Below are 26,611 nucleotides of genomic sequence, written 5' to 3' on the forward strand. Positions count from 1 at the left end.
GTGATATCATTGACTGAGGGCATGCTGAGTCATTGACATCACAAGGGGTGGTGCCACCGATATTCACTGGTTGTTAGGGACGCTGGCGGCCCCGCTCCTGAGTCAGGTATCTTAACGCTGCCTGAGCACATCAGTGTTAAGGTCCCCTGTCCCTCAAAACTGCAGTAATGCATTGGGCAAGTTAGGTGGCCACGAGGCCCCTGTGAGTGTGAGGCCTTAGGCGACCACCTAATTAAAGAGCCGCCTCTGTAGATAGGTGCTATGATTAGGTAAATTTAGTTATGGCTCACTGTATCCAGTTAACCACTTCCCGACCGCCGCATGTAGATATACGTTGGCAGAATGGCACGTACAGGCACATGGGCGTACCTGTACGTCCCTGCCTAGACGGGGGTCCGATCGGGACCCCCCCCCCGCTACATGTGGCGGTCGGATTCCCGCGGGGAGCGATCCGGGACGACGGCGCGGCTATTAATTTATAGCCGATCCGTCGCGATCGCTCCCCGGAGCTGAAGAACGGGGAGATCCTAGAGACTGTGGGCAAGGGCTATCCCTCATGTGTTAGAGGAAACTGCATGTGTAAAGGGGACATAATGACCAGTTTCCTGAAGAGCTTAATCTGTTTCATCCCTAGTGAAAGGACATTGCTTGATAACAAATTGGTTGGCTAGTACCCATGTAAAAAGTGTGGTGTGCCAGTACGACACATGTGGCAGATGTGTGTATCCTATTAAACATTTCTGCACATGCATCACTAAGCATATTGTGTATTTACTAACCTACCCCAAAAACATCAGAAAGAAAACCTCTGGGCTGTTCATTGAACCAAAGGGTGATTGTGACTGTGTGCCTGGCTGCGGGACAACTATTGGGGAAAGCACTCCAGCCAATCTACCAAGTGGCTCCTTCGGGGGTAGCTCTACATATGTGCAACGTAAAATTTAATAAATATATCACTTTGGACTCTTATGCCCCATACACACGATTGGATTTTCCGTCGGAAAAACCTTGGATGGTTTTTCCAACGGAATTCCGCTCAAGCTTGGCTTGCATACACACGGTCACACAAAAGTTCTAGGAACTTTCGACCATCAAGAACGCGGTGACGTACAACACTACGACGAGCGAGAAAATTAAGTTCAGTGCTTCCGAGCATGCGTCAAATTGTTTCCGAGCATGCGTCTGAATTTTGCGCGTCGAAATTGCCACAGACGATCGGAATTTTTTTTGAGAACGAGCTCTCAATCTTTTGCTGGCAGAAATTCCAACAGCAAAAGTCCGATGGAGCCTACACACGGTCAGAATTTCTGATCAAAAGCTCACATCGTACTTTTCCTGGCAGACTTTCCATGTGTACACGGCATTAGTGAAGTAGGCACAGAATTATATGGGATGCATTAACAGATGATGTGTATTGCCTGGGAGACAGATTGGGAGAAAAAGCTGATGTCACAATACCAGAAAATGTTTTTCTGGCTCTCTGTATAGGACACAAAAGGCCTGGCCTACAGCAGCAGTCTTGCAGTAGCATCACCCACATCATGCTCCTTTGAGGCATTACACAATGTTCCAAATTGCCATGGCTCTTGAACAGCAACACCCTTCGGGACTGGTATGGATTTGGAAGGGAACCCCAGACCAAAATAAGACAAAAAACGGCGTGGGGTTCCCCCCAAAATTCATACCAGGCCCTTATCCAGACATGCAGTCCAGCAGGTCAGGAAAGGGGGGGCAAGCAAGTGCCCCCTCCCTCCTGAACCATACTAGGCCACATTCCCTCAACATGGGTGCCTGTCCCCATGTTGATGTGGGCAAGGGCCTTAACCCCACAACATTGGGGGACACTTTTTTTTTTTTAATAAAGAATTTGTCAAAAACTGTCTCATGTTTTTTTACTTTTTGGACAAATGGGTAGGGGTACTATGTACACATAAGAGGGGGAGGCGGGATCTGCCCCCCCCATCTTAAAGGGGGCTTCTAAATAAAAAGAAGAGGAATCTGCTGCTCCAGGGAGTGCAATGCCTTGATTAGAACCAAGTAGGAGTGCTAGCCCCCGCCCACAGACCCCCACAACAACTGGTCACAAGTGTGGGGATGAGGCCCTTGAGGACAAGGTGCTTTGAGGTAGGGGTCCTGCCCAAAGCACCCCCCCATGTTGAGGGCATGTGGTCTGGTATGGTTCAGGAGTGGGGGACAAGAAAGTGCCTGACCTGCCAGGCTGAATGCCCATATAAGAGTCTAGTATGGATTTTGGGGGGAGGACCCCCACAGCGTTTTTTTTTTTGTTGGCATGGGGTTCCCCTTCAAATCCATACCAGACCCAAAGGGCCTGGTATGGACTAGGGGGGACCCCATACATTTATTTTTCTTGATTTTTTTAACCACCATTTTTTTTTAATTGTTGAGCGGAGAAACCCATTGACAGCTAATGACTCATCGGTTGTTAAGTACGCCACGGCTGAAACGAATGCTTGGGCAAAACCGTTCTCCCATACATACCCATAACAACTATCTGATGGTGTTGTCTAGACAAACCATTATATAATATTTCATGGACAGTGCCATAGGAGTCATGGACAGGTCAGCAGCTTATGGACACAAAATAATTTTGGTTTATAGACATTTATTTTTTTCGTGAGTGTCAAAGCCCACCATAATCAAAGTCCATTTTTATAATTTTCTGATCACTAAGGACGGGTACAAAACAGCAACAATTCGGGAAAAGATTGGAAAAAAAATGATTGGATAAGAGGGAACAACATTTCTCTACCAGATTCCAGAAAACATCTGCCATTTCAGCACGGTTCTGCACGATACACCAGATGAGGAGATCCCTCACAGGGTGGTCCAACTGGTAGTTTCTGTGCTTCATAGTTCTTACTTTCCCAGTCATCTGAGGATACAGAATTCATTTAATTCATATTGCTATTTTCCTTTCATGCACCACTTCAGGATATCAACAGTAAAGGATATCAAATGTTACTTCTAGCACTCAACAAAAGTGGTCAACATCATGTCATTTTCCTGTTCTATTAACTTCAACCACATCAACACCAATTGAGCTAAACAAATAGGGGGTGAGAATATTAGGAGAAGATGAAATGGGGGAAATGATAAAAGCTAATATACACATTGTCATGGGTTTTGGCGAAGATAATAATAATATATTCAATATTATTCAGCAAAAATATGAAAAGGCCATTAGGCCTCAAATTTGATCGTAACAATTATATATGGAAGTCATTCAGTCAGTGAAGAAGGACCACATTTGGCTCAGATGTACAAAGCCCCAACAAATCAGCTATCTATAACTTTTACAAGCTCGGGTGAAAGTTAGAACAATGACCTCTTTTCGCAGGCAAACAAGCGATGTTTAAGGAGACAAGCCACAATAAGGGATATTTCTACAGATAGCTAAAACTGACCAGGCCTGATGTGTACTCAGAAAGTTGAAAAACAATGATAACAGCTTCAGGTGGCCCTAAGGTAAACGGGCAGTATTGTCTCAGCTGCCTTTTAGACAATAGCAGAGAAACCCAGTTCATCTCACATCAAGAACCATTGTGTTAAAGTAAAGAAATGTTTAAACACGCTGTGTCACTCTTAAAATATCCTTGAATGATGCCTAGCCCAAAGTCTGAACTGAAACTAGTCAAAATTCTCTTAAAATACGCTTGATATTAAAAGGATATATTTTAACGTTGACATAAAAATTTATGTTTAGATGATCAATGACATCTTAGGACCGAGGGAAATATATGACAATCGCATCCGCTAATTTAGAAATTTGTAGAAGAAAGAATTATATGAGAAATGTTTTATAAATAGAAGTGCATTGAAGAAGCTAATCAACATGATGAAAGATATCACATTGTGATGATAAAAATGTGAATTAACCTGTAACACATATCCATAAAACACATATAAAAATGATTCATGTATCCACATTAATAATTATTTCGCATTGATTGAAATATAAACCTATGCATGATTGGAAAGAATGTTGTTGGGAAATATGCGGTTATACAGGAATATAAATAAGCATTTTATGTGGGATGCAAAGGTATACTAATTGTATTTTATGAAATGTAGAGTTGCCAGAATGGGTATGTGTATAGGTATATATAGATATATCTATGTATACATATATATATATATATAGATAGTTTCCCCAAAAATATAAATATTAGCGAATGGATTACCTCACAATAAAGGTGAGACACCTAGTGGTTGGAAGTGATATTACTTGAGGTTCTCCAATCCCAGAGAACAAGTTAATTATTAAGCTGTCAGCCAATAGAAACCAGACACGTCTTGACAGGAACGCCCATATGTGCCACAGGCCTATGAGTTAAGGACAGTTGTCAGATGGGCAGAAATGAATATGATCTTTATGGTCCTATTGTTCTGATCAATATAAAATTAGAGAGTGAGAGAGCTAAAAAAAGGAGAAAAAAGAAAGGAATGGATCAGCCTGGGGGAGGGAGCCCAGGGGATCAATGAAGGAAGACCCCATCAATAGGAGCACCCCATGAGCGCCCAGGAGCAATGACTGAAGCACAATGCATGCAGACTGCAACCATTTTAGCTCTGGTCACTTGCCAGTAGGAAATAGCCATTTTGGGAATTGGTAACTATGTCATTTTTGATTTTATCTGAAATCTATTGTTGCTCCCTAGAAATGGTGAAATATTGAAGTATTGAATATCCTGTAGTTATGGTTTGTTCTCATCAATAACTGGTAATTTTTTCTTAAAGAGTACAATTTTTATTATATTTTTATTTTTACATAGTTCCAATTTTATTGACAAAACAAACGTCCAATATATTTCACACGGTTGTGAAATAGACGCTTTTTTTCATTGTCATTTACATAAAGTTATCTTGAGAACTTACCATGACACAAATCAAAGGTATTGCATGCCCATTTTGGGGGTATTTTATTGATTTTCAAGTCATTAATGTAACGCAACTGGTATTTTAATTTCATGTAAATATTCATAATTTGTCTACCAATAAATTAGCTATTTTATATGATCATACGTCTCCGTGAATAAGTTTCATATTATAGACTATGGCATATAGATTGTCTTGTATTTAAAAATATCTTCATTATAAAAGAATTCAAAGTAAATTACTGTGCAGGTAAATATGACCTTAAAAAAGCACAACAACATTAAAGATGAGGGGCCGGATTCAGATACAATAGTGTATCTATCGGCGGGCGTAACGTAACTCAGATACGTTACGCCGCCGTAACTTAGGGCGCAAGTTCCGTATTCATAAAGAACTTGCGCCCTAAGTTACGGCAGCGTAGCGTATGTGGTCCGGCGTAAGCCCGCCTAATTCAAATGTGGATGATGTGGGCGTGTTTTATGTAAATTAATTGTGACCCCCACGTATTTGACGCTTTTTACGAACGGCGCATGCGCCGTCCGTGAACGTTTCCAAGTGCGCATGCTCCAAATTACGCCGCAAACTGTCAATGCTTTCGACGTGAACGTAACTTACGTACAGCCCTATTCGCGAACGACTTACGTAAATGACGTAAAATACGACACTGTTCGGTCGTTTCCGACGTCCATACTTAACATGACTTACCCCTGCTTTATGAGGGGTAACTTTACGCCGAAAAAAGCCTTACGCAAACAACATCAAAAAATGTGCCGGGCGGACGTACGTTTCTGAATCCGCGTATCTACCTAATTTGCATATTCAATGCAGAAGTCTAGGGAAGCGCCCCTAGCGGTCATCGTAAATATTGCACCCTAAGATACAACGGCGTAGGAGACTTATGCCGCTCGTATCTAGGCAACATTGAGGCGTATCTGATTCTATGGCCCCGTACACACGAGGAGACATGTCCGATGAAACCGGTCCGCGGACCGTTTTCATCGAACATGTCTCCTGGGAGCTTTTGGTCTGATGTGTGTACACACCATCAGACCAAAATCCCAACGGAAAGAGAACGCGGTGACGTAGAAGACACCGACGTTCTCAAACACGGAAGTGCAATGCTTCCACGCATGCGTCAAATCAATTTGACGCATGCGCAGGATTTCGGGACGCTGGTTACACGTCATAACCAGCGGACATGTCCGACTAGGTGTACTAACCATCGGACATGTCCGACGGACATGTTTCCAGCGGACAAGTTTCTTAGCTTGCTAAGAAACTTTTGTCCTCTGGAAACCTGTCCACTAGGCCGTACACACGGCGGACATGTTCGACCGTGTGTACGCGGCCTATGAATCAGACGCCGAGATGCGACGGTCCGCACTCAGAGTTACGACGGCGTATCTGGAGATACGCCGTCGTAACTGCTTTCTGAATCCGGGCCGATAACTCTCTGACGGAAGCGTCCCACACTCTGCTTGAGTGCTTCCGTCAGTATCAATATAGAAATCAGATATTATAGTCACATATTTCAACCAAGAACTAGGCAGGACTAGTTTAGCTGCAAAACTGTAATGCCGCGTACACACGATCATTTTTCGGCATGAAAAAAACGTTGTTTTTAAAAAATGTAATTTAAAATGATCGTGTGTGGGCTTCACATAATTTTTCAGGTTCTGAAAAACGACACAATTTTTTTTTTGAACATGCTGCATTTTTTAACATCGTTTTAAACTATGTCGTTTTTCGGGTTGTAAAAAATGATCGTGTGTGGGCTAAAACGATGTTAAAAACCCGCGCATGCTCAGAAGCAAGTTATGAGACGGGAGCGCTCGTTCTGGTAAAACTACCATTCGTAATGGAGATAGCACATTCATCGCACAGTAACAGACAGAAAAGCGCGAATCGTCTTTTACTAACAAGGAATCAGCTAAAGCAGCCCCAAGGGTGGCGTCATCCGCATGGAACTTCCCCTTTATAGTGCAGTCGTACGTGTTGTACGTCTCCGTGCTTTGCTAGAGCATTTTTTTAAAACGATGGTGTGTGGGCAACGGCGTTTTAATGATGAAGTTGGAAAAACTTCGTTTTTTCTACATGCCGAAAAACATCGTTTTTTTCATGCCGAACGCACAACTTCTTATTAAACAAGAATACAGGCTTTTTATACACTACACACTCAGGTGAGGCTGATCACATTATCACATGCAAATGCAACTGTATACAGAAACATAATTAACACTATAAAAATTAAGTTAATTAAACTGGCCACCTGGACAATGTTGTGACTAATCAGATATCTCATTCCAGGTCAGACTTGCCAGCATCAAGCTCACAAAGTACTATTCCAGGGTTTGACAAATTTGCTTGGAATCTAGGAGCCAGCTAAAAAAGTTAGGAGCCAAAAAACGCGACCCGTCTCGCCAAGCTTGCGCGCAGAAGCGAACACATACATGAATAGCGCTCACAAATGTAAACGGTATTCAAACCACACATGTGAGGTATCGCCGTGATCATTAGAGCGAGAACAATAATTCTAGCCCTAGACCTCCTCTGTAACTCAAAACATGCAACCTGTAGAATTTTTTAAACGTCGCCTATGGAGATTTTAAAGGGTAAAAGTTTGTCGCCATTCCACGAGCGGACGCAATTTTGAAGAGTGACATGTTGGGTATCAATTTACTCGGCGTAACATTATCTTTCACAATATAAAAAAAAATGGGCTAACTTTACTGTTGTCTTATTTTTTTATTAAAAAAAGTGTATTTTTTGTAAGACCGCTACGCAAATACGGCGTGACAGAAAGTATTGCAACGACCGCCATTTTATTCTCTAGGGTGTTAGAATAAAAAATATATATAATGTTTGGGGGTTCTAATTAGAGAGAAGGAGATGGCAGTGAAAAAACACATTAGAACTGCTGTTTTAGGCCTCGTACACACGGACGGACAGTCCGCTGAAAACGGTCCGCCGGACCGTTTTCAGCGGACATGTCCGCCCGGAGATTTCTGTCTGATGGTTGTACACACCATCAGACAGAAATCTGCGCGTAAACAATACGCGGGGACGTGGCCACGCCGTTGCCGCTGCGACGTGCGCGGCCCTGGAAGTTCAAAGCTTCCACGCATGCGTCGAATCAGTGCGAGGGATGGCGGCCGATCCGCGGACCAGTTTCAGCAGACATGTTCGGTCGTGTGTACGGGGCCTTACTTGTAATGCCAACGGCCACCACAAGATGGTACCAGGTCACAGAAGGAAGCTTGGGCCTGCAGAAGGCCTCAATTACCGGCGCCTCCCACCTCCCCCACCGCGATCGTGCCGGCCGGTAATTGAGGCCGCGGCTTTGCGGGCCTTCTGCAGGCCCAAGCTTCCTTCTGTGACCTGGCGCCATCTTGTGGTGCCAGGCCACAATTTGTGGGCGCCAGGTCACAATTTCTTGTCGCAATTGCGACCGGATTTTGTCGAGACCTGTACTATACACATTATTACAAGTGTAAGCACATCCCCACAGTAGTTTGCTAGCAGACAATAGGTAATCCAAACCACATTCTGAGCATCCATTAAGAAGTTGTCCATTATTTGCTTGGTCAGCCTGTGCCCCTAATAGACACAGGAGAACTTACACATTAGAGGGGCATGGGGAGCCGAGACAGGTTCCCAACCTCTCTAAGGTAAGCTGGGTTCCACCCGCCCCCCTTGAGTGACTCCCATCACAAACTCCGTCACAGCCTGTTTAAGGACTAAAGGTTTTTTGTTATTTTGCTGTTTATTTGATATAACAATTTCCGAAATAAAATCTGAATAATAATAATAATAATAATAATAAAAAAAAAAAAGAACTAAAAGCTACAGAGAAACAAAAGTTAGAAGAGTTTGGAAGGAGTACAAATAAGGCCTCATTCACACTACGGACCGTTCAGGTCCACCTGTCAGTTTTGACGGCGGACCTGAACGGCAGCTCCATGCATCCCTATGGAGCGTTGGATGTCAGCAGAGACATGTCCGCTGACATCTGACCCAATCCGATCCGCTAAAAAACAGACGTATGGGGGCCACGTCCCTATCCGTCCATGCGGATCGGATCGGGTAAGATCTGATGAAAACTGACATGCTGTCCGTTTTCATCAGATCGCTCCATAGGGAGACAGCGGTGCCCCGACAAGCCCCTCCCCGCTCAGTGAGCAGAGAGGAGCTTGTCATCCGTCGGCTCAGCGAAGATCTGCGGACTGATCTCCCGCTGAGCTGACGGGAGCAGGCGGACTCCGTAGGGACAGAGTCCGCCTGCAGGGCCATCTTTTCCATTGGGCACGCTGGGCAGTTGCCCGGGGGCCCTGCTTGCCTGGGGGGCCCCACCGGCTGCCCAGCAACCCCAGTAAAAAATTGTGGAGAGTGACGGGTTAGAACTGCCCATGCCCAGTTTGCGGAAATCACAGAGAAGATCAGGTCCTCCACTAATGCGGGGGGTTGCTGATGTAAGGGGGGAGTGAATTCAAAAATGTAAGGGGGCACTGATATAAAGGTTCCCCCTTCTATATTAGTGACCCCCCTTACCTTAGTGTATTTACTCTACGGAAGGTGGTCTCTGGTCACCAGAGTGCCCCCCACATCAGAGTTCCCCTTTACATCAGAGTCTGCAGGATCCCCCCTTAAAATGCAAGGGGGAACTCAGTCTGCGCAATCTGATGTAAGTGGGAAAGAGAAAGCAGTGGACTCTGATATAAGGTGGTCTCTGGTCACTAGAGCCCCCCTCCACATCAGAGTTCCCCCCTTAGATCATGATCTGCAGCGTTCCCCTTTACATAAGAGTTCCCTTTCACTGTAAGGGGGAATCCTGCAGACTCTGATTTAAGAGGAAACTCTGTGCTGGCTGGGTTATAGTAACCTGACCTTCATGTCAATGAAGACATTTTTTTTGTTTTACTTTTGTTTAACTTAAACACATTGCTAATAGCATTAGCTATATGTTTATAGTTTAAATACTGACATTTGCATTGTTCGGCACTGAAAACTGTAATTTTAGTTACTTTTTTTGCAGTGGCAGTAAAAAATGTGGTTCTGCCAGTAAATTTTATAATTTTTGTCAGTAAATTCTCGTGCGTGATTGTGTAGACAGGGCCCCAGTGCACTGTATTGCCCGGGGGCCTATAATGCTCTTAAGATGACACTGTCCGCCTGTGTGAATGAGGCCTAAGGGTCCTTTCACACCGGGTGGATCAGTAATGATCCGCCTCCGTGTGTCCAACAAGCTCAGCGGGGATCCTCTGTAAAATCCCTGCTGAGTCGTCGGCTGACATGGCGGTCCCCGCACACTGTGCAGGGACGGCCCTGTCTTTCCTCCGCTCTCCCCTATGGAGGGATCGGATGAACACGGACCGTATGTCCGTGTTCACCCGATTCGATCCACCAGACAGAAGAAAAATAGGATTTTCTTCCGTCCGAAAAATCGGATCTTTGTGGAGGCGGGTGATTACGGGTGTCAGAGGATGGTCATCCGCTGACACCCGCAATCACATAGGGACCAATGTATGTCCCGTTTTCATCCGCAACGAATGGATGAAAATGCGGACATACGGTCCGCACATGTGAAAGGGGCCTAAGAGACAGGTACCAATCAATTAAGATATGGATAAAGGAAATGGAGAGTTTTTATTTCCCTGAAATGTCAGTGGTAATCAGAAGATTAAGGTGACATGTTGCCATAAGGACATTAGAGGTAGTGTTTGCTGGTTTTAAGGGTGCAATTACTTTTAAATTGCTACTGAGGGACAGAAGCTCATTTTTACCTATCCCAGATCTGTTCTTATGGAAAAAAAAACAGCTCTTTATTAATCTTTTTTTCACAAAAAGAATGCACAGACAGTGAAAAAAAGTCAAATTAAAAGAACGTAAGCAACAGTATAAAAATAGTGCTCTAAATACACTCTCTAAAAACAAACACCCTGTGAATAATGAAAATTCTTTAAAAAAACAGCAAATTTTGGCTAAAGCAGCTCAATTTCCACAAAATTCTGCCTGATCATAGAGAGGACATCACTGCAGCTGCCATTGCTGAGCCTCAGGTGGAAAACGGGAGGAGAAAGGTCATCACCCTGGGAGTTAGTGAGAGCCTGCTGGTCTTACCCTACTTAGAGAAACAGTATTGCTTACTGGGGACACCATTCACACACCTACACCTGGGACTTAAGTTTGAGCTCTGCAATGCTGGATTTAGGTCCTAACACACTGGCCAGTGGAGGAGGGTTTGCCAAAGACTGCCAGACCATTGTCCTAGCATCTCCCCTTAGACAGCACCTTCTATAGTGTAGGGATAAGAAGACAGTCACTGGTCTGCTTGTTTATGACAAGTGAATATGTTTGTAACGGAATGGCCTGTGATACCCAGAGACTTTTGAAGGATGTGGGGTACTCCTGTGCCAGCTTCACTAATGACTCTTGTGTCTAGGGTCAGCCTATGTCCAAAAGGGCATAGGATGACTGAGAAATGATATCATGCATTACATGAGATGGGACAGTAATGATAATTCATGTATTGCAGGATATCTTGAAATATTACAAGTTGTTAATTCTGACCACAACAGATCAATAGGAGAGTGTCTCCTTCAATGTGGAACATAGACTGTTGAGGCGCTAATTAAGTCTGCTACTGTTAAGATGTTAATTGATGTTAATCGCCTCCAGCTACCTGGCTGTAGTGAGGAAAGCTTGCTGTGATTGCATTCTATTGTCTATTGTGTTAATTAAGCCTGGCTCTTAAGATATTTCATGGTGCTATGCTAACTAACCCTGTATTGTGTGAAAGTTCTGTTGATGATAGATATGTGTTGGCAGTCTGAAAGGTCAGATGTCTGGCCTTTCAGGTGTAGTGGATTAGCATGTCAATTATGTTTACTAAAGGAATGTGGATTATGTAGCAGGTGGGAATAGTTAATCGCGGAAGCAGAAAGTCTGTCTAAGATGTGGATTGAGGGGGACTCGTTAGCACCCCTTTGTGTGATGTTGTGGGTGGAGTGTCATTGTCCATTTTCTTACTGCAGCATGCTTTGTAACTGTATATAACAAGCTGAGTTTACTATTAAAGATTCATTCGTTTGGAACCAGAGACAGAGCTTGTTTCTCGTTATTCTGGGGGGCAAAATACATATGGATCGTGTCTGCTGGATTGTGGAGTGTCATATAAGCATGTCGTGGGTTGGTGGAATGGAATATCGTAAACGGTGTTAACCCCTGACCATTACAATGTTCATTTAGAACTGTTTCACATACTTGTTAAAGGGGTTGTAAAGGTAATTTTTGTTCTCTAAATAGCTTCCTTTACCTTAGTGCAGTCCTCCTTCACTTACCTCATCCTTCCATTTTGCGTTTTAAATGTCCTTATTTCTTCTGAGAAATCCTCACTTCCTGTTCTTCTGTCTGTAACTCCACACAGTAATTTCTCCCTGGTGTGGAGGGGGCAAGCCTCTGGAGGGGGGAGGGGGCGAGCAGGCAGATAGAGAAAGGAGCTGTGTGGTAGTGGGCGTCCTGACACTCCTGCTCGCCCCCTCCCCCCTCAAGAGGCTTTCTCCACACCAGGGAGAAAGCCTCACATTACGGTGTGTAGTTACAGACAGAAGAACAGGAAGTGAGGATTTCTCAGAAGAAATAAAGACATTTAAAAGCAAAATGGAAGGATGAGGTAAGTGAAGGAGGACTGCACTAAGGTAAAGGAAGCTATTTAGGGATTTTTTTTTATTACCTTTACAACCCCCTTTAAAGTATTTATTGCCATTTTCCATCTTTGATTGTTTAATTATTATTATATATAAAATTTTTACCCTTAATCTCTTGTGTGTCAAAGTGCATGGTACTGTTTAGAGAGTCATGGGCACTGAGAACAGGGGAACTGAGAAAACAATGGCTCCTTTGGGGGGGTAAATGCTACATCTGTATCTGCTGCAAAGCCACCATATCAGGCACTCTTTTGAGACACAGGCGACCATAACCTGTTATATAATAGCACTAAATCCAAAAATTTCCATGAACATTTCCCACTATCTAAAATCCTGGCAGGTTCTATGAATGACATCTTATGTCTGAGAATTTGAGGTTCTTCTCACTTTAATAAGGCCACATTGCTGACCTTGATGCTGATTTCTGCTAGGCTCCAAATGTGTTTAGGCTTGGCTTCTGGATATAATAATTCTGTTACGTCTCCCAGAAGATCCTGCAGGACACGGGAGACGTGATGAAGTTCTATTTTAGTTACTTCCTTTGATCTCTCTGCTTTGGCTTGTCTCTCAAGTTTGCTGTGAATTAAACTGGACGGGTCTGTATTGTTGTACAATTCGGTGAGAGTGTCCCAGGTGAGGTACTGCGCCAGATTGACTCCACGCTCCAGGAACAGGCGCACAAATGAAGGTTTGTCTTCAATGAGTGACAATGTCAGGCTGGGATACAGATCGGAGGGCTAGAAGACAAGCAAGAAGAAGCTCTGAATTGAAAAATCAACATCAGTAAATAACATAACAATACATGTATTATGGAAAAAACAAACAAAAAACAATACATCACTAATCCTCTCTGCCCCGCCGCTTCTAAAACTGAGAACTGAGCGATCAAAGATTGCTGATCGTTTGGTTCTAAGCTTTCAGCGAGTTGACCATCAGACACTGACTCTCTGCTCTGCCCCACCAGCACTCACTGGAGTGTTGGGCTGTGGAGGGGGTTGGAGAAGCTGGCTCAGTCGGCCAACGGCTCATTGGGAGGCTGAGCCAGCTGCCAATCCAGGCACCTGGGTGTATCCCGACTGTAAAGTCAGGATCTTTCTAGAGCCTGGACCGGCTAAGTGATGTCAGCCAGCAGCAAGCTTTAGTACACTTTGGGCGGGGGGAGGGGCTTGTGGAACCCAGCTTACCTTAGAGAGGTTGAGAAACTCCTGTTTCAGCTCCCCAGGCCCCTCTTATGTGTAAGCTACCATGTGTCTATTAGGGGCACAGGGTGACCGAGAAAGTGAGGGACAATTACTTAATGTACCCTGAGAGCCTGGTTTGGATTATTTCTTGGGACAGAAATATTTATCAAGAATATCCCTCAAGAAATATGTGAAGATGAATGAATTACACTTTCTCTGACTGAGACTCATAGCAGAAGTTGAGATCATCAGTTCAGGCCACCTGTTTAGGGTCACCTAATATAATGTGTTTATCGTAAGTAGGTCTAGTGTGCCTCCCAAGTGTCTTTCAACCATTGTTTATTGTGCTAATTAACTCACCTATTGTTTCTGTCTGTTAGCAAACTATTGTGGGATGGGATGTGTAATGTACTTTATAAAGGAAGGGGAAATGGGGAAAAGAAGGGTGTAGTGGGATTCTTCCCACAGTGCCTCCAATCATTATTACCCTTATCTACACCCTTTAATTTAGATTCTACCCATAGCTAAGAGTGCTAGTACCATAGATTTTTTGTTCTCTCTCTTCCTGTTTTAGTAATTATTATTTACAATCAATTTACAATTTATTATAGACACATCCAGTGTACAGCTGCTCCTGATGAGTGGAAATAATCCACAAAACACGTTGAGCTCTCATTGATGCTATGTCACAGCAATCATGCGTTTACTATGGGTTTTTACCTGTTTGAATCATCAATTAAATTATATATATATATATATCACTAATCATGTTTGTACATATCAGGATATACTGCTAGTCTATTATTAATCATGTGAAACAATGTAATATTATGCAATTCAATTTAATATTATGTGATTTACTAATCATGTTTATTATAATTTTGTATTGTACTAATTGAATTTATATTAATATTATATTACTTTGCACTATGCTCATTTGTACTAATAAATACTACATATATTAATATTGATTTGTTTTACCCCAGTGATGTGTTTCATATAAAGTCCCACTACTTTCCCCATTTCCTCTTCCTTTACAAATAACTAGGGATGGAGACCAATGTATTGCAATAGTCATGGCCTCACATAAAGTCCCAACATTCTCTTTTTTTATGTGTAATGTACTTTGTTTGTGACCTTGGGGCCGGGAAGTCTGACCTGGAATGAGATCTCTGATTGATCACAACATTGTCCAGGTGACTAGTTGTTTAATCAACGTAATGTTTCTAGTATGTTGGCTAATTTGACTAACTCTTGGAGGATCCTCTATGATGGGATTAGCCATGAGTCAGGTTTGCCTCATTATCTAAACCAGTGTTTTTCAACTCCAGTCCTTAAGGAACCCCAACAGGTCATGTTTTCAGGATTTCTCTTTAGATTAAATGGCTGTGATAATTACTAAGGCAGTGAAACTGATCAAATCACCTGTGCAAAATAATGCAAAGCCTGAAATAAGCCCTGTTGGGGCGCCATGAGGACTGGAGATGATCTAAACCAGTGGTCTCCAAACTGCGGCCCGGTGGCCCTTTGCTTGCCTTTATCTGGCACTTGAGTACCAACAATGGGGAACCATTTCTTCCACTGACACCATTGATGGGGCACTAATCCTTCCCCTGAGACCAACAATTGGCACTATTCCTACTACTAACACCAATGATGAAGCATTGTATACTTCCACTGACGCCAACGCATTTTCTACCCACACTGGTCACATTCCGGCCCCCAGAGAGTCTAAGGAACAGTAAACTGGCCCTTTGTTTAGAAAGTTTGGAGACCCCTGATCTAAACCATTGTGTGATGTTTTGGGTAAATATTTGTGTAGCGGCCTGGTCCTGTTGAACAGGCACTTCTTTAAATTTAGTGGGGTCTGAGCTGTTATCTGGGCTCAGACTAATTTGATTAATGGCAAATTTAGCCTCTGTTCCAGCCCTGGCTGTGTTGGGAGTTCCGACCATTGGTCGCCTGGGGGTGTCATTACCACTCCAGGCCAAGGGTTAGAGCAGCAAGGTCAGGGTGTATTGGGTGTCCCCCTTGGCAGCGAATCAGTGGGAGTGGTCACCCTACTGTGCATGCTGGGGAGGGGTACTTAAGCGACAGACGCCATTGGTGCAATGTCCGGCGTACACGCCTCGTGGCCAGCCTGGCCTAGGGTGCGTGTCCTGTGTTCTGGCCCCGGGACCACATTGGTCAGGGGTCGCGGCTTCGCCTGGTAGGCCCAGTAGTCAGACTGGGGCCTGCTCTTTTTCAGAGGTGATCATGTGTGGTCCGTCCTGTGGGAGGAAGCCACTTGATGAAGGAAGCCAGGGGAGGACCATGCAAGAGGCTGGTATCTTGGGAAACTTAAGCCTGGAAACTTAATCAAAGGATGCACCGTGCACTGAGAGGCTTGACAGTGTCGCCTGTCAGGTCTAAAGTTTTACTGAAGCTAAGCTGGAGAGTTCCGGGTGCTGAATCCTGTGGCAGGGGATTTTGGACCAAAAGTGTCTCCTCATAAAGGAAGGTCTGTGGCAGAGACTGTACTTTATTCTGTGCGCCATCCTGGCTGCTAGGCCAGTGAGAGGGACCTATCTGGGTGAGCAATACCCACTCTGGCTAGAGTGGTGAAGAGAACTGTGCATGCTGGAAGCAGGACTGTTTCCTTTTTGTGACTATACACCTAAACCTATCTACCTTTCTACCCCTTCCCACTTCTTTCTGTTGAAGTTCTACAAATAAATCCCAAAAAAATAAGTGCATTGTGTGGACATTGAAAGTCTTCAGACTTTCACTTCACCCTGGACGGCGAGAAGATAGAGGTAACATGCCACCCAAAAATAATCAGCAGCTTCTTCGGGGGTAGTGCTACATTTGGGTTATTGTTCATGTGATGACTGACCTACTTTTGAAGTGTATAAAAAGCCTGTATTTTTGTTCAATAAACAGTAATTTCTTTGGATTTTACCCCACGTCTGTGTACAATGTTTGGCTGGTATTAGCTCTCTGTCTGCTCGAAAATGTTTGGAGGGCAGGAAGCGTTGATTGGCAGAAGGGAGCATCCAGTCGGGGTGCCAAGCGGTTCCGTGACACCCACTGTGAGCTGAGAATGGGTCACAGGAGTGCAGAATAAACTGCACTCCTGTGACCTACAGGAGAAATATAGCCAAAATAGGTTTGGCCTTTAAATATACAACCTAACCATGTTAACAATACTACCTTCCACATCCAATCTTCAGAAAAGATCTGAGTCTCTGCAATCTCTGGTCGGTTCCAGGACACGGCGAGTTTCAGCTGATGGTCCCAGTTCTCCTGGCCATTGTGATTAGCATTGTGAGAGGCTGAAAAACAGATATCAGTAGTCATCATTATGTTGTTTTCTTACTTCTATGAGGACTTTACTTATCGGGTTACCATCGTGTTTTTATGACCCCCTGTTTATTTTCTGGACTTTGTACACATTAACCACTTCCATAGCGGGCCTATTCTTGCACTTGTCTCCTTCATGTAAAAATTATAATTGTTTTGCTAGAAAAAGCTGTCATTGGCTCCCGCCGCATCATTCCCCGGGTTGTCTCCGGTGGAGACAGGATGCGCTGCGCTGCGGACATCTCACCCATCGCAGGATACCGACAGCGTTGGAGCGGAGACCGAGAGTGGATTACCACCGCTGGAATCTTTTTTTTATTTTTATTTTTTTATTTTTAATAAAGGACTTTCCCAATGGTGTCTGTGTTTTTTTTTTTTACAATTTGTTACACTTTCTTTGTGAGACGGTAGGGGTACAATGTACCCCATTACCAATTTACATAGGGGGGCAGGATCTAGGGGTCCCCTTTGTTAAAGTGGTCTTCCAGATTCCGATAAGCCCCCCGCCCACAGACCCCCACAACCACCGGGCAAGGGTTGTGGGGATGAGGCCCTTGTCCCCATCAATATGGGGACATGGTGCTTTAAGGGGTCACAGACCCCCCAAAGCATCCTCCCCATGTTGAGGGCATGTGGCCTGGTACGGTTCAGGAGGGGGGGCGCTTTCTTTCCCCCCCTCTTTTCCTGCGGCCTGCCAGGTTGCTTGCTCGGATAAAGGGTCTGGTATGGATTTTTGGGGGGAACCCCACGTAATTTTTTTTTTATTTGACGCAGGGTTCCCCTTAATATCCATACCAGACCTGAAGGGCCTGGTAATTGAATTTGGGGGGACCCCCACACATTTTTTTTTCATCAATGACTTTTCTCTGTATTGCCGGGAGCCGACAATTCATTATAGCCGCGAGTACTTTTAAATTACTTTTTTTTCCTTCAGAAATTACATTTTGTGCAGGGACAGTTCTAAGCACGGGACACAAGCTCTACTTCACAGGCATACTATACACCCCCCCCCCCTCTAGGTACGAAATTTAAAGAAATATTTCACACTTATTGTTTCACTTTAAGCATTATTAAAATCACTGCTCCCGAAAAAACTGCAGTTTTTAAAACATTTTTTATTTGCAATGATACATGTCCCCTGGGGCAAGACCCGGGTCCCCAAACACTTTTTAGGACAATAACTTGCATATTAGCCTTTAAAATGAGCTTTTTAGATTTCAAACGTTCGAGTCCCATAGACTTTAACGGGGTTCTAAAGTTCACACAAATTTTTGGTCTGTTCGCAGGTTCTGGTGCGAATCAAACGGTTGGTGTTTGGCTCATCCCTACTGTGCGGCGGCAGCCTGGTTAATACCTTAGCCACGGACCGGTACTGGTCCGTGGCCCGGGGGTTGGGGACCCCTGTCTTAGGCCACAATTTTTAATCATCTATCTAAAACTAAAAAAAAAAAAATCTGTCTGTGGATTCACTTTAATGTGCAAGTCAGGTATCTACAAAGGGGCAGATTCACAGAGATCTGCACCGGCGCAGCGTATGGGAGATACGCTACGCCGCTGTAACTTACTTTTTGTTGGTTTGAATCCAGAAACACTACGCCGCCGTAACTTACGGCGCGTATTCTATCTCTGGCGGCGGAATTCAAATTGGCGATTAGGGGGCGTATTTCATTTAAATGAAGCGTGTCCCCGCGCCGAATGAACTGCGCAAGCTCCGTCCCTAAATTTCCCGCCGTGCATTGCGCTAAATGACATCGCAACAACGCCATTTTTTTACTTAGACGTGAATTACGTCCATCCCGATTCACGGACGACTTACGCAAAAAAAAAAAAAAAAATTTCGATGCGGAAACGACGGCCATACTTAACATGGCAAGTCTAACTATACGCCGCAAAACAGCAGCTTTAACTATACGCCGGAAAAAGCCGACTAGAGACGACGTAAGAGAATGCGACGGCCGCGCGTATGTTCGTGGATTGTCGGAAATAGCTAATTTGCATACCCGACGCGGAAAACGACGTGAACGCCACCCAGCGGACGCCGAAGTATTGCATCTTAGATCCGAAGCCGTACGAAGCCGTACACCTGTCGGATCTAACCCAGATGCAGTCGTATCTTGGTTTGAGTATTCAAACCAAAGATACGACACGGGTAATTTGAAAGTACGCCGGCGTATCAGTAGATACACCGGCGTACTGGCTCTGTGGATCTGCCCCAAAATGTTTAGTGGAAAGAGGATACTTTCTCTGCAACGAGCCTCAGAGCAATGTTTTTTCTGATGGTGTCAATCTCTGACCTTTCAACAAAGCTTGTAGGATTGCTACATCCATCCTTTGATCCCCAACCTTCTCTTCCCGGAGGATAGTGAGCAGAGACTCCATGCGGACAATATCTTGAATCTGTGTAGAAATTTGGAGACATATGAATATCTGCAGTATGTTTTAGCCAAAGCAAAGACTCAATCTGGTCATCGTTCAGAGCTAGTAGAGGAACAAAACCAGAACCTTTAGGTATTGTAGTAAAGACCAGTTTTTTTCTGGCACTTTTTGTTTACACATTTAAATCCGTATTTTTTGCTATAAAATTACTTACAACCCTCAAACTTTATACATTGTTTTAGCAGACACCCTGGGGAATAAAATGGTGATTTTTTTATGTCACACGGTATTTGTGCAGTGGTTTTGCAAGTGCACTTTAACGTCCCTGGCGGTATTCCCGAGTCTGGCTCGGGGTGGAAATCCTGTACCATTAGCGGTATCCCCGAGCCAGACTTGGGATCGCATCACAGTATCCAGGCAGGCAGAGTTACTTACCTTGTCCCCTGGATCCCCTGGATCCTGCAATGCCTCCCCGCTGTGTGATCGAGCTGCCTCCTTGCACGCTTCACACAGTGCCCGTGTGCCGCCGAGCTCCGTTCCCTGCGACGTTATGACGCACGGGGGCAGAGATCCGCGCCAAATTCAAAAAAGTAAATACACAGTACACATGCAGTATACTGTAATCTTATAGATTACAGTACTGTATGAAATAAATACACACCCCTTTGTCCCTAGTGGTCTGCCCAGTGTCCTACATGCACTTTTATATAATAAAAACTGTTCTTTCTGCCTGGAAACTGTAGATTGTCCATAGCAACCAAAAGTGTCCCTTTATGTCAAAAGTGGTTTTAGATCAGCTAGAAAACAACGATAATAAATTAGAATCTTCTTGCAGAATTGAGCGATAGCGATTTGTGGGGAAATTCGTCATCAAACAATAAAAGTAATGACAGCGACAATTCTGCAACTGAGCAAATTTCTGTGTTTTTGATTTGATTACATTATTGAATAATTTTTATTAGAATTACGTTATTTGTTATAATTATTTATAGTTATTTATTATATTATAATTTATGATTTTGTGTTTCAAACTTTATCATACCCGGGATGTCTACTAGACTCTTGTTTGGGCAGATTTAAGTGAGTTATTCCTAAGAATTACAGGCCTACAATATATAAACGCCAAATTTTCATGCAAAAATAATTGTACCGCTTTCAGCACCTAAAAAAACATTTGCGCTTATGTCGGCGTAACTTGTTATACGTCGGCGTAAGTGCTTTGTGAATCTGGGCCATATTGTATATTTTCTTTCAGCCTGGACCAGGACATCACTCCAGTTCTCCAAGGCCATAGAGTTGATCAAAGAGTATCTACTTTTTGATCGCCAATGGGAGCAGCCAGCAGCACTGTTGGTTCGTTTCTCGGGCAAAGTTGCGGAAGCGGCAAGCCCGAGAAACACCGGTGAGCAGCTGGAGGTGAGGGGACGTCCCCACCCGGCACTTTGGAAACTATTTCAGCAGCTCATGAGTCGCTCGGAATGCTTTCATGAGAAAGCCAACCGCCGGCTGCAAAAAACAGTACCGGAGTTATGGTTAATATCTTCAGCCATGATCCCGGTAAGCCACTTGCAAACTGCAATGTATGGATACGTATTGTGGTCAGCAAGTGGTTAATGTGAACTCAGAAGTAAACTTATACACTGGGGTAACCATGATATTGCACATGGCTGAACTTTGTAAAAGGTATTAAACAATATATATTGAAGAAGTGAAAAAGGGAAAGATGAGTTATTGTGTGACCATCACTCACTTTCTTGGTCCACATGATGATTTGATCCTCTGTGAAACTGTCATACGACTCTGAGAAAAGATTTTTTAGCTTCTCCTTAATGAGGTTGACGGTAATCCTGGAGGAACTAAGATTTGCCACTTGTGCTATGATGTCAGCAACTCGACCAGATCCCTCCACAATGACACACGGTGTGTTGTTACACATTGAATTGTAGATGGTCTGTAAGAGGGAACAATTAAAACATTGGAGAGAAGAAGGTTACCTACAACACTCTACTGTGGGAAATGGGTTTTGGTACACTCGTGGTAAATGGCTGTTTCAAACGGAAAGAGGAGGGGATGCCAGGGGCTGTGTCATCAGTGAGCAAGAGGAGAGGAGACAGGGGGCTATGTGAACAGAGAGTGAAAGCAAGAGAAAAGTACACCTGGGGCCATGTGATCAGCGAACGGGAACAGGAGAAGAGGACAACAAGGTCCATGTAAGGATGCCAGGAGCTGTGTGATCAGGGCAATGTTATTATCATGGGGGAATTTAATTATCTTAATATTGACTGGGCTTGTTTTTCCATGAATGTCTTGCAGGACAATTTAATGTATCCTTTGGTGGAAGCCCCAACTCTAAATAATGCTTTGCTAGACCTACTAATTTCATAGTTACATACATATAGCTAGATTCAGGTAGGGCGGCGCATCTTTCAGGCGGCGAAGCGTATTTACGCTACGCCGCCGTAAGTCAGAGAGGCAAGTGCTGTATTCACAAAGCACTTGCCTCCTAAGTTACGGTGACGTAGCGTAAATGGGGCCGGCGTAAGCGTGCCCAATTCAAATGAGGATGAGGGGGGCGTGTTTTATGTAAATGATTGGTGACCCGACGTGATTGACGTTTTTTACGAACGGCGCATGCGCCGTCCGTGTACATATCCCAGTGTGCATTGCTCCAAAGTACGCCGCAAGGATGTATTGGTTTCGACGTGAACGTAAATTACGTCCAGCCCCATTCACGGACGACTTACGCAAACAACGTAAAATTTTCAAATTTCGACGCGGGAACAACGACCATACTTAACATTGGCCTGGCCAGCTATTTGTTGGAATAACTTTACGCCGGAAAACGCCTTACGTAAACGGCGTATCTTTACTGCGACGGGCGCACGTATGTTCGTGAATCGGCATATCTAGTAATTTGCATATTCTACGCCGAACTCAATGGAAGCGCCACCTAGCGGCCAGCGTAAATATGCACCCTAAGATACGACGGCGTAGGAGACTTACGCCGCTCGTATCTTAGCCTAATTTAAGCGTATCTGGTTTCCAGAATATGCTTAAATTTACGACGGCCTAGATTCAGAGTTACGACGGCGTATCTACTGAATCTGGCTCATAGTTACATAGTCGGTAAGGCTGAAAAAATACAATAGTCCATCCAGTTCAACCTGTGAAGGTGTATGCGTATCAGTCAAAAACAAAAGAATTGGGAAGCGCAGATCCAGGAGGTGGCAAGGAATCAATTGGAAATGGAATCCATGTGACATTTAAAACAGTTTATTGCTGATAAAATATGTAACCAATACACAGTACAAATGGGAAAAATCGTCAGAATGGCCAAACTCACTGTGATAGTGCCAGCAATGGAGCCAAAGGTGGCAGAGAAATGGCTGTCCTGCTTCTGTGAGGGCTGTGGACAGAAGGGGCTGCAGACCACAAATGGGAAGCCTGAAACCACTTTCAAACAGCTGGGAGCGGTGACCATAACCATAGCCAGGCTACATCAGAGAGGGAAAAAAAGGCTGGGTCCAGATCCTGGAAGCGCAATCACTGTATGACCAGAGAGGAAAATGGCAGAGCTGCTGCCGCGGCAGGTGAAGACAGAGATGGATGCTGGAGGGGCAGCGGGAACGAGCTGCAAGGTGTCCGGACACCACAGGACTCCTCCCCGGCCACGTCACATGCTCCGAACACAGGCAGACATTGGCAAAGCCTGATGGATCAAATGGATCAGAGGAGGGGATGTGATGAGTAGTATAGGATTGCATGTTTTGGGGTTTAACCCCTTCCTCAGATAACACGCCAGTGTGATCCATCAGGCTTTGCCGATGTCTGCCTGCGTTCAGAGCATGTGATGTGGCCGGGGAGGAGTTCTGTGGTGTCCGGACACCTTGCAGCTCAGCCTCGTACCCGCTACACCTCCAGAATCCATCTTTGGTCTCACCTGCCACTGCAGCGGCGCTGCCATTTTCCACTCTGGTCATACAGTGATCGTGCTTCCTGGATCTGGATCCAGCCTTTCCCCTCTCTGATGTAGCCTGTCTATGGTTATGGTCACCGCTCCCAGCTGTTGGAAAGTGTTTTCAGGCTTCCCATTTTTGGTCTGTAGCCCCTTCTGTCCACAGCCCTCACGGAAGCGGGACAGCCATTTCTCCACCACCTTTGGCTCCATTTCTGGTACTATCACATTGAGTTTGGCCAGGGTTTTTTTTCAGGGGGAACTTGGTGGAACTCAGTTCCACCACCTCTGGCTCAGACCCTTGGGGGGGCCTGCTCACCACAATCACTTGTAAACACAGAAGTCTGGTTTCTGTGTTTGCAAGTAGGGATGAGCCGAACACCCCCCCCCCGTTCGGTTCGCACCAGAACCTTCGAACGGACCGAACGTTTGCGCGAACATTTAGAACCCCATTGAAGTCTATGGGACTCGAACGTTCAAATTCAAAAGTGCTAATTTTAAAGCCTAATATGTAAGTTATTGTCGTAAAACGGGTTTAAGAACCCGAGTCTTGCCCCAGGGAACATGTATCAATGTAAAACAAAGTTTTAAAAACGGTCGTTTTTTCTGGAGCAGTGATTTTAATGATGCTTAAAGTGAAAGAAAAAAAATGAAAAATGTCTTTAAATATCGTACCTGCTAAGTGTCTATAATATGTTTCCTAAAGTGGCACGTGTTTAGAACTGTCCCTGCACAAAATGAGATTACTATAAGAAAAATGTCATTTAAAACTGCTTGCGGCTTTAATGTAATGTCTGGTCCCTGCAATATGGATGAAAATCATTGAGAAAAATAGCAGGTCATTACAAGCCCCTTTGGCCCTATATACTTTGAACAGCAGTATACAGGCGCTGCAAACAAGACAGGGACTGTAGGTTTGTTGTTAAGTAGAATCTGTTTATAATTTTGAACTGGTACTTTTTTAAAGTGTAGCTCCATGACTATGGTATACCAGAATTCACCCTGACCGCTAAAGCCCCTTTACAGTTAATACCCCCCACTTAACCTTTAATAAATAATGAGACCACTACTTAGTGTTGGAGTAAAAACTGGCCGTAGCAGCCTCCTTTATTTTAAATACTCTTTAAATAATCATAAATAACCAATAACAAAAACCAATAACACATAGAGAAAAAAACACTTATTTCCTGAGATAATAACCTCTCTAACATGGTGCTGGACTTTGCAGGACCCATTAACCCTTAACTCGTTAACCTTTAAACTTTGTAACTATGTAACACTTTTTTGGCACTGCGGTGTCCTAACCTCTGGTCATAGGCCTCAAGCCGAAGCTGGCTCAAAGACGACCATTGACCGCAGTGCCCCCATTCACCAACCTTCCAGCTACATTAGTAGACTGGCAACTAGAAACCCCTTCAGGACCCCTCCCACCGCTGGGTACTGGCGTCCATCTTTGGGGTAATATCTTCTCCTGCAAAGTCCAAAAACACCCGCCACTGCCACGACAACGTGATCCATAAACCTGAAAGAAAAGAAAACACCAAAACAGCACCAAACCACATACCAATTTATCCATATACCATCAATACCGTAATCAATAAAACCCCAGAATAAAGGGAGGGTGGGTGGGAACTTCGCTCCCCCACGCTGCCATTGCCTGGGAAACTGAGGGTAAGAGATATCTGTGATCTCTCCTCCCCTCCTCTGCTCCTCCCCCCACAGCTACTAGGGTTTCTGTTAACCCTGTCATGGCCGGCCCTACACTGACTTCCAGTTGCTCCGGGCCTCACTTGACTATGGTATACCAGAATTCACCCTGACCGCTAAAGCCCCTTTACAGTTAATACCCCCCACTTAACCTTTAATAAATAATGAGACCACTACTTAGTGTTGGAGTAAAAACTGGCCGTAGCAGCCTCCTTTATTTTAAATACTCTTTAAATAATCATAAATAACCAATAACAAAAACCAATAACACATAGAGAAAAAACACTTATTTCCTGAGATAATAACCTCTCTAACATGGTGCTGGACTTTGCAGGACCCATTAACCCTTAACTCGTTAACCTTTAAACTTTGTAACTATGTAACACTTTTTTGGCACTGCTGTGTCCTAACCTCTGGTCATAGGCCTCAAGCCGAAGCTGGCTCAAAGACGACCATTGACCGCAGTGCCCCCATTCACCAACCTTCCAGCTACATTAGTAGACTGGCAACTAGAAACCCCTTCAGGACCCCTCCCACCGCTGGGTACTGGCGTCCATCTTTGGGGTAATATCTTCTCCTGCAAAGTCCAAAAACACCCGCCACCAGCACCCAAAGGTAACCCCTTACCTATGGGAGCACCTCCACACCCTCATCGCTTGCTGTACCCCCTCCTCTAAACGCAACACCCACATATCAATCCCCACGTCCGTGAGGTGAACACCATCACTCCTGAGGTATCTCCATGTGTCCACTTCCAATTCGGGGTGCCGAACCACTAGCCCCCCGTTCCTGAGCACAAACCGCCCCACATTTCTGTTTATCTTCCTGCGCGCCCGATTCACCCCCTCTACCGACCTGGCCATCCTCCATGTTGACCTGGCCACCATGTCTGACCACACCACTATCGTATCCGGAAAGGACATCCGGATCCGTTGGAAGTCAAATTTAATGTCCCGTGCTATCTCCATCATCGATCTCACTCCAAGATCATTCCCCCCGGCGTGAATAACCAGAACCTCCGGTGGCCTGTCCAGCCGAGCAAATTTGTGCACCTCCGGCACCACCTTGCTCCATAACATCCCGGGGACCCCCAACCACCTTACACTCGCCTCCTGTCTCGATATTCCCAGCTGGCGACCGGTCGGGCGATCGTCCGCCCGTCTGGCCCCCCGAACCACATAGGAGTGGCCCATTATCCAGACCAAAAGCGGTCCAGTACCTGAAAAACAGTAAACAAAAAACACGTCACCAACATACCCACATAGAGATAACCCGCTTTTGAGTAATCACTGTCACCCCCTTTGACCCGTAACTCAAAACCCACTCCCCAGACCTTCAACCCAAACTAGCCACCAGCTGCGGCCTAACATATAATTGAAACCGCCTGGATTCCCAACGCCCTATCCTCTTTATTGCCTCTTCACCCAGTCCATTCCTTGCCGCTTCCGTAG

The 26,611-nt window shown here is 44.6% G+C and overlaps 1 protein-coding gene across 1 annotated transcript in view; it reads right to left on the bottom strand.

Annotated features, from left to right (window-relative positions):
• Window positions 1-26,611, bottom strand: part of LOC120928184 (transient receptor potential cation channel subfamily M member 2-like) — a 199,865-nt gene that overhangs the window by 109,209 nt on the left and 64,045 nt on the right. The window contains exons 9-13 of the mRNA XM_040339294.1: window positions 21,249-21,449; window positions 19,417-19,519; window positions 16,973-17,094; window positions 13,010-13,336; window positions 2,771-2,893 (exon numbers count right to left, since the gene is read on the bottom strand). Of these exons, the coding sequence (XP_040195228.1) occupies window positions 2,771-2,893; window positions 13,010-13,336; window positions 16,973-17,094; window positions 19,417-19,519; window positions 21,249-21,449 (876 nt within the window). The remainder of the gene's footprint in view (window positions 1-2,770; window positions 2,894-13,009; window positions 13,337-16,972; window positions 17,095-19,416; window positions 19,520-21,248; window positions 21,450-26,611) is intronic.

Source organism: Rana temporaria, chromosome 2 (assembly GCF_905171775.1).
Source record: "Rana temporaria chromosome 2, aRanTem1.1, whole genome shotgun sequence".
NCBI classification, from domain to species: domain Eukaryota; kingdom Metazoa; phylum Chordata; class Amphibia; order Anura; family Ranidae; genus Rana; species Rana temporaria.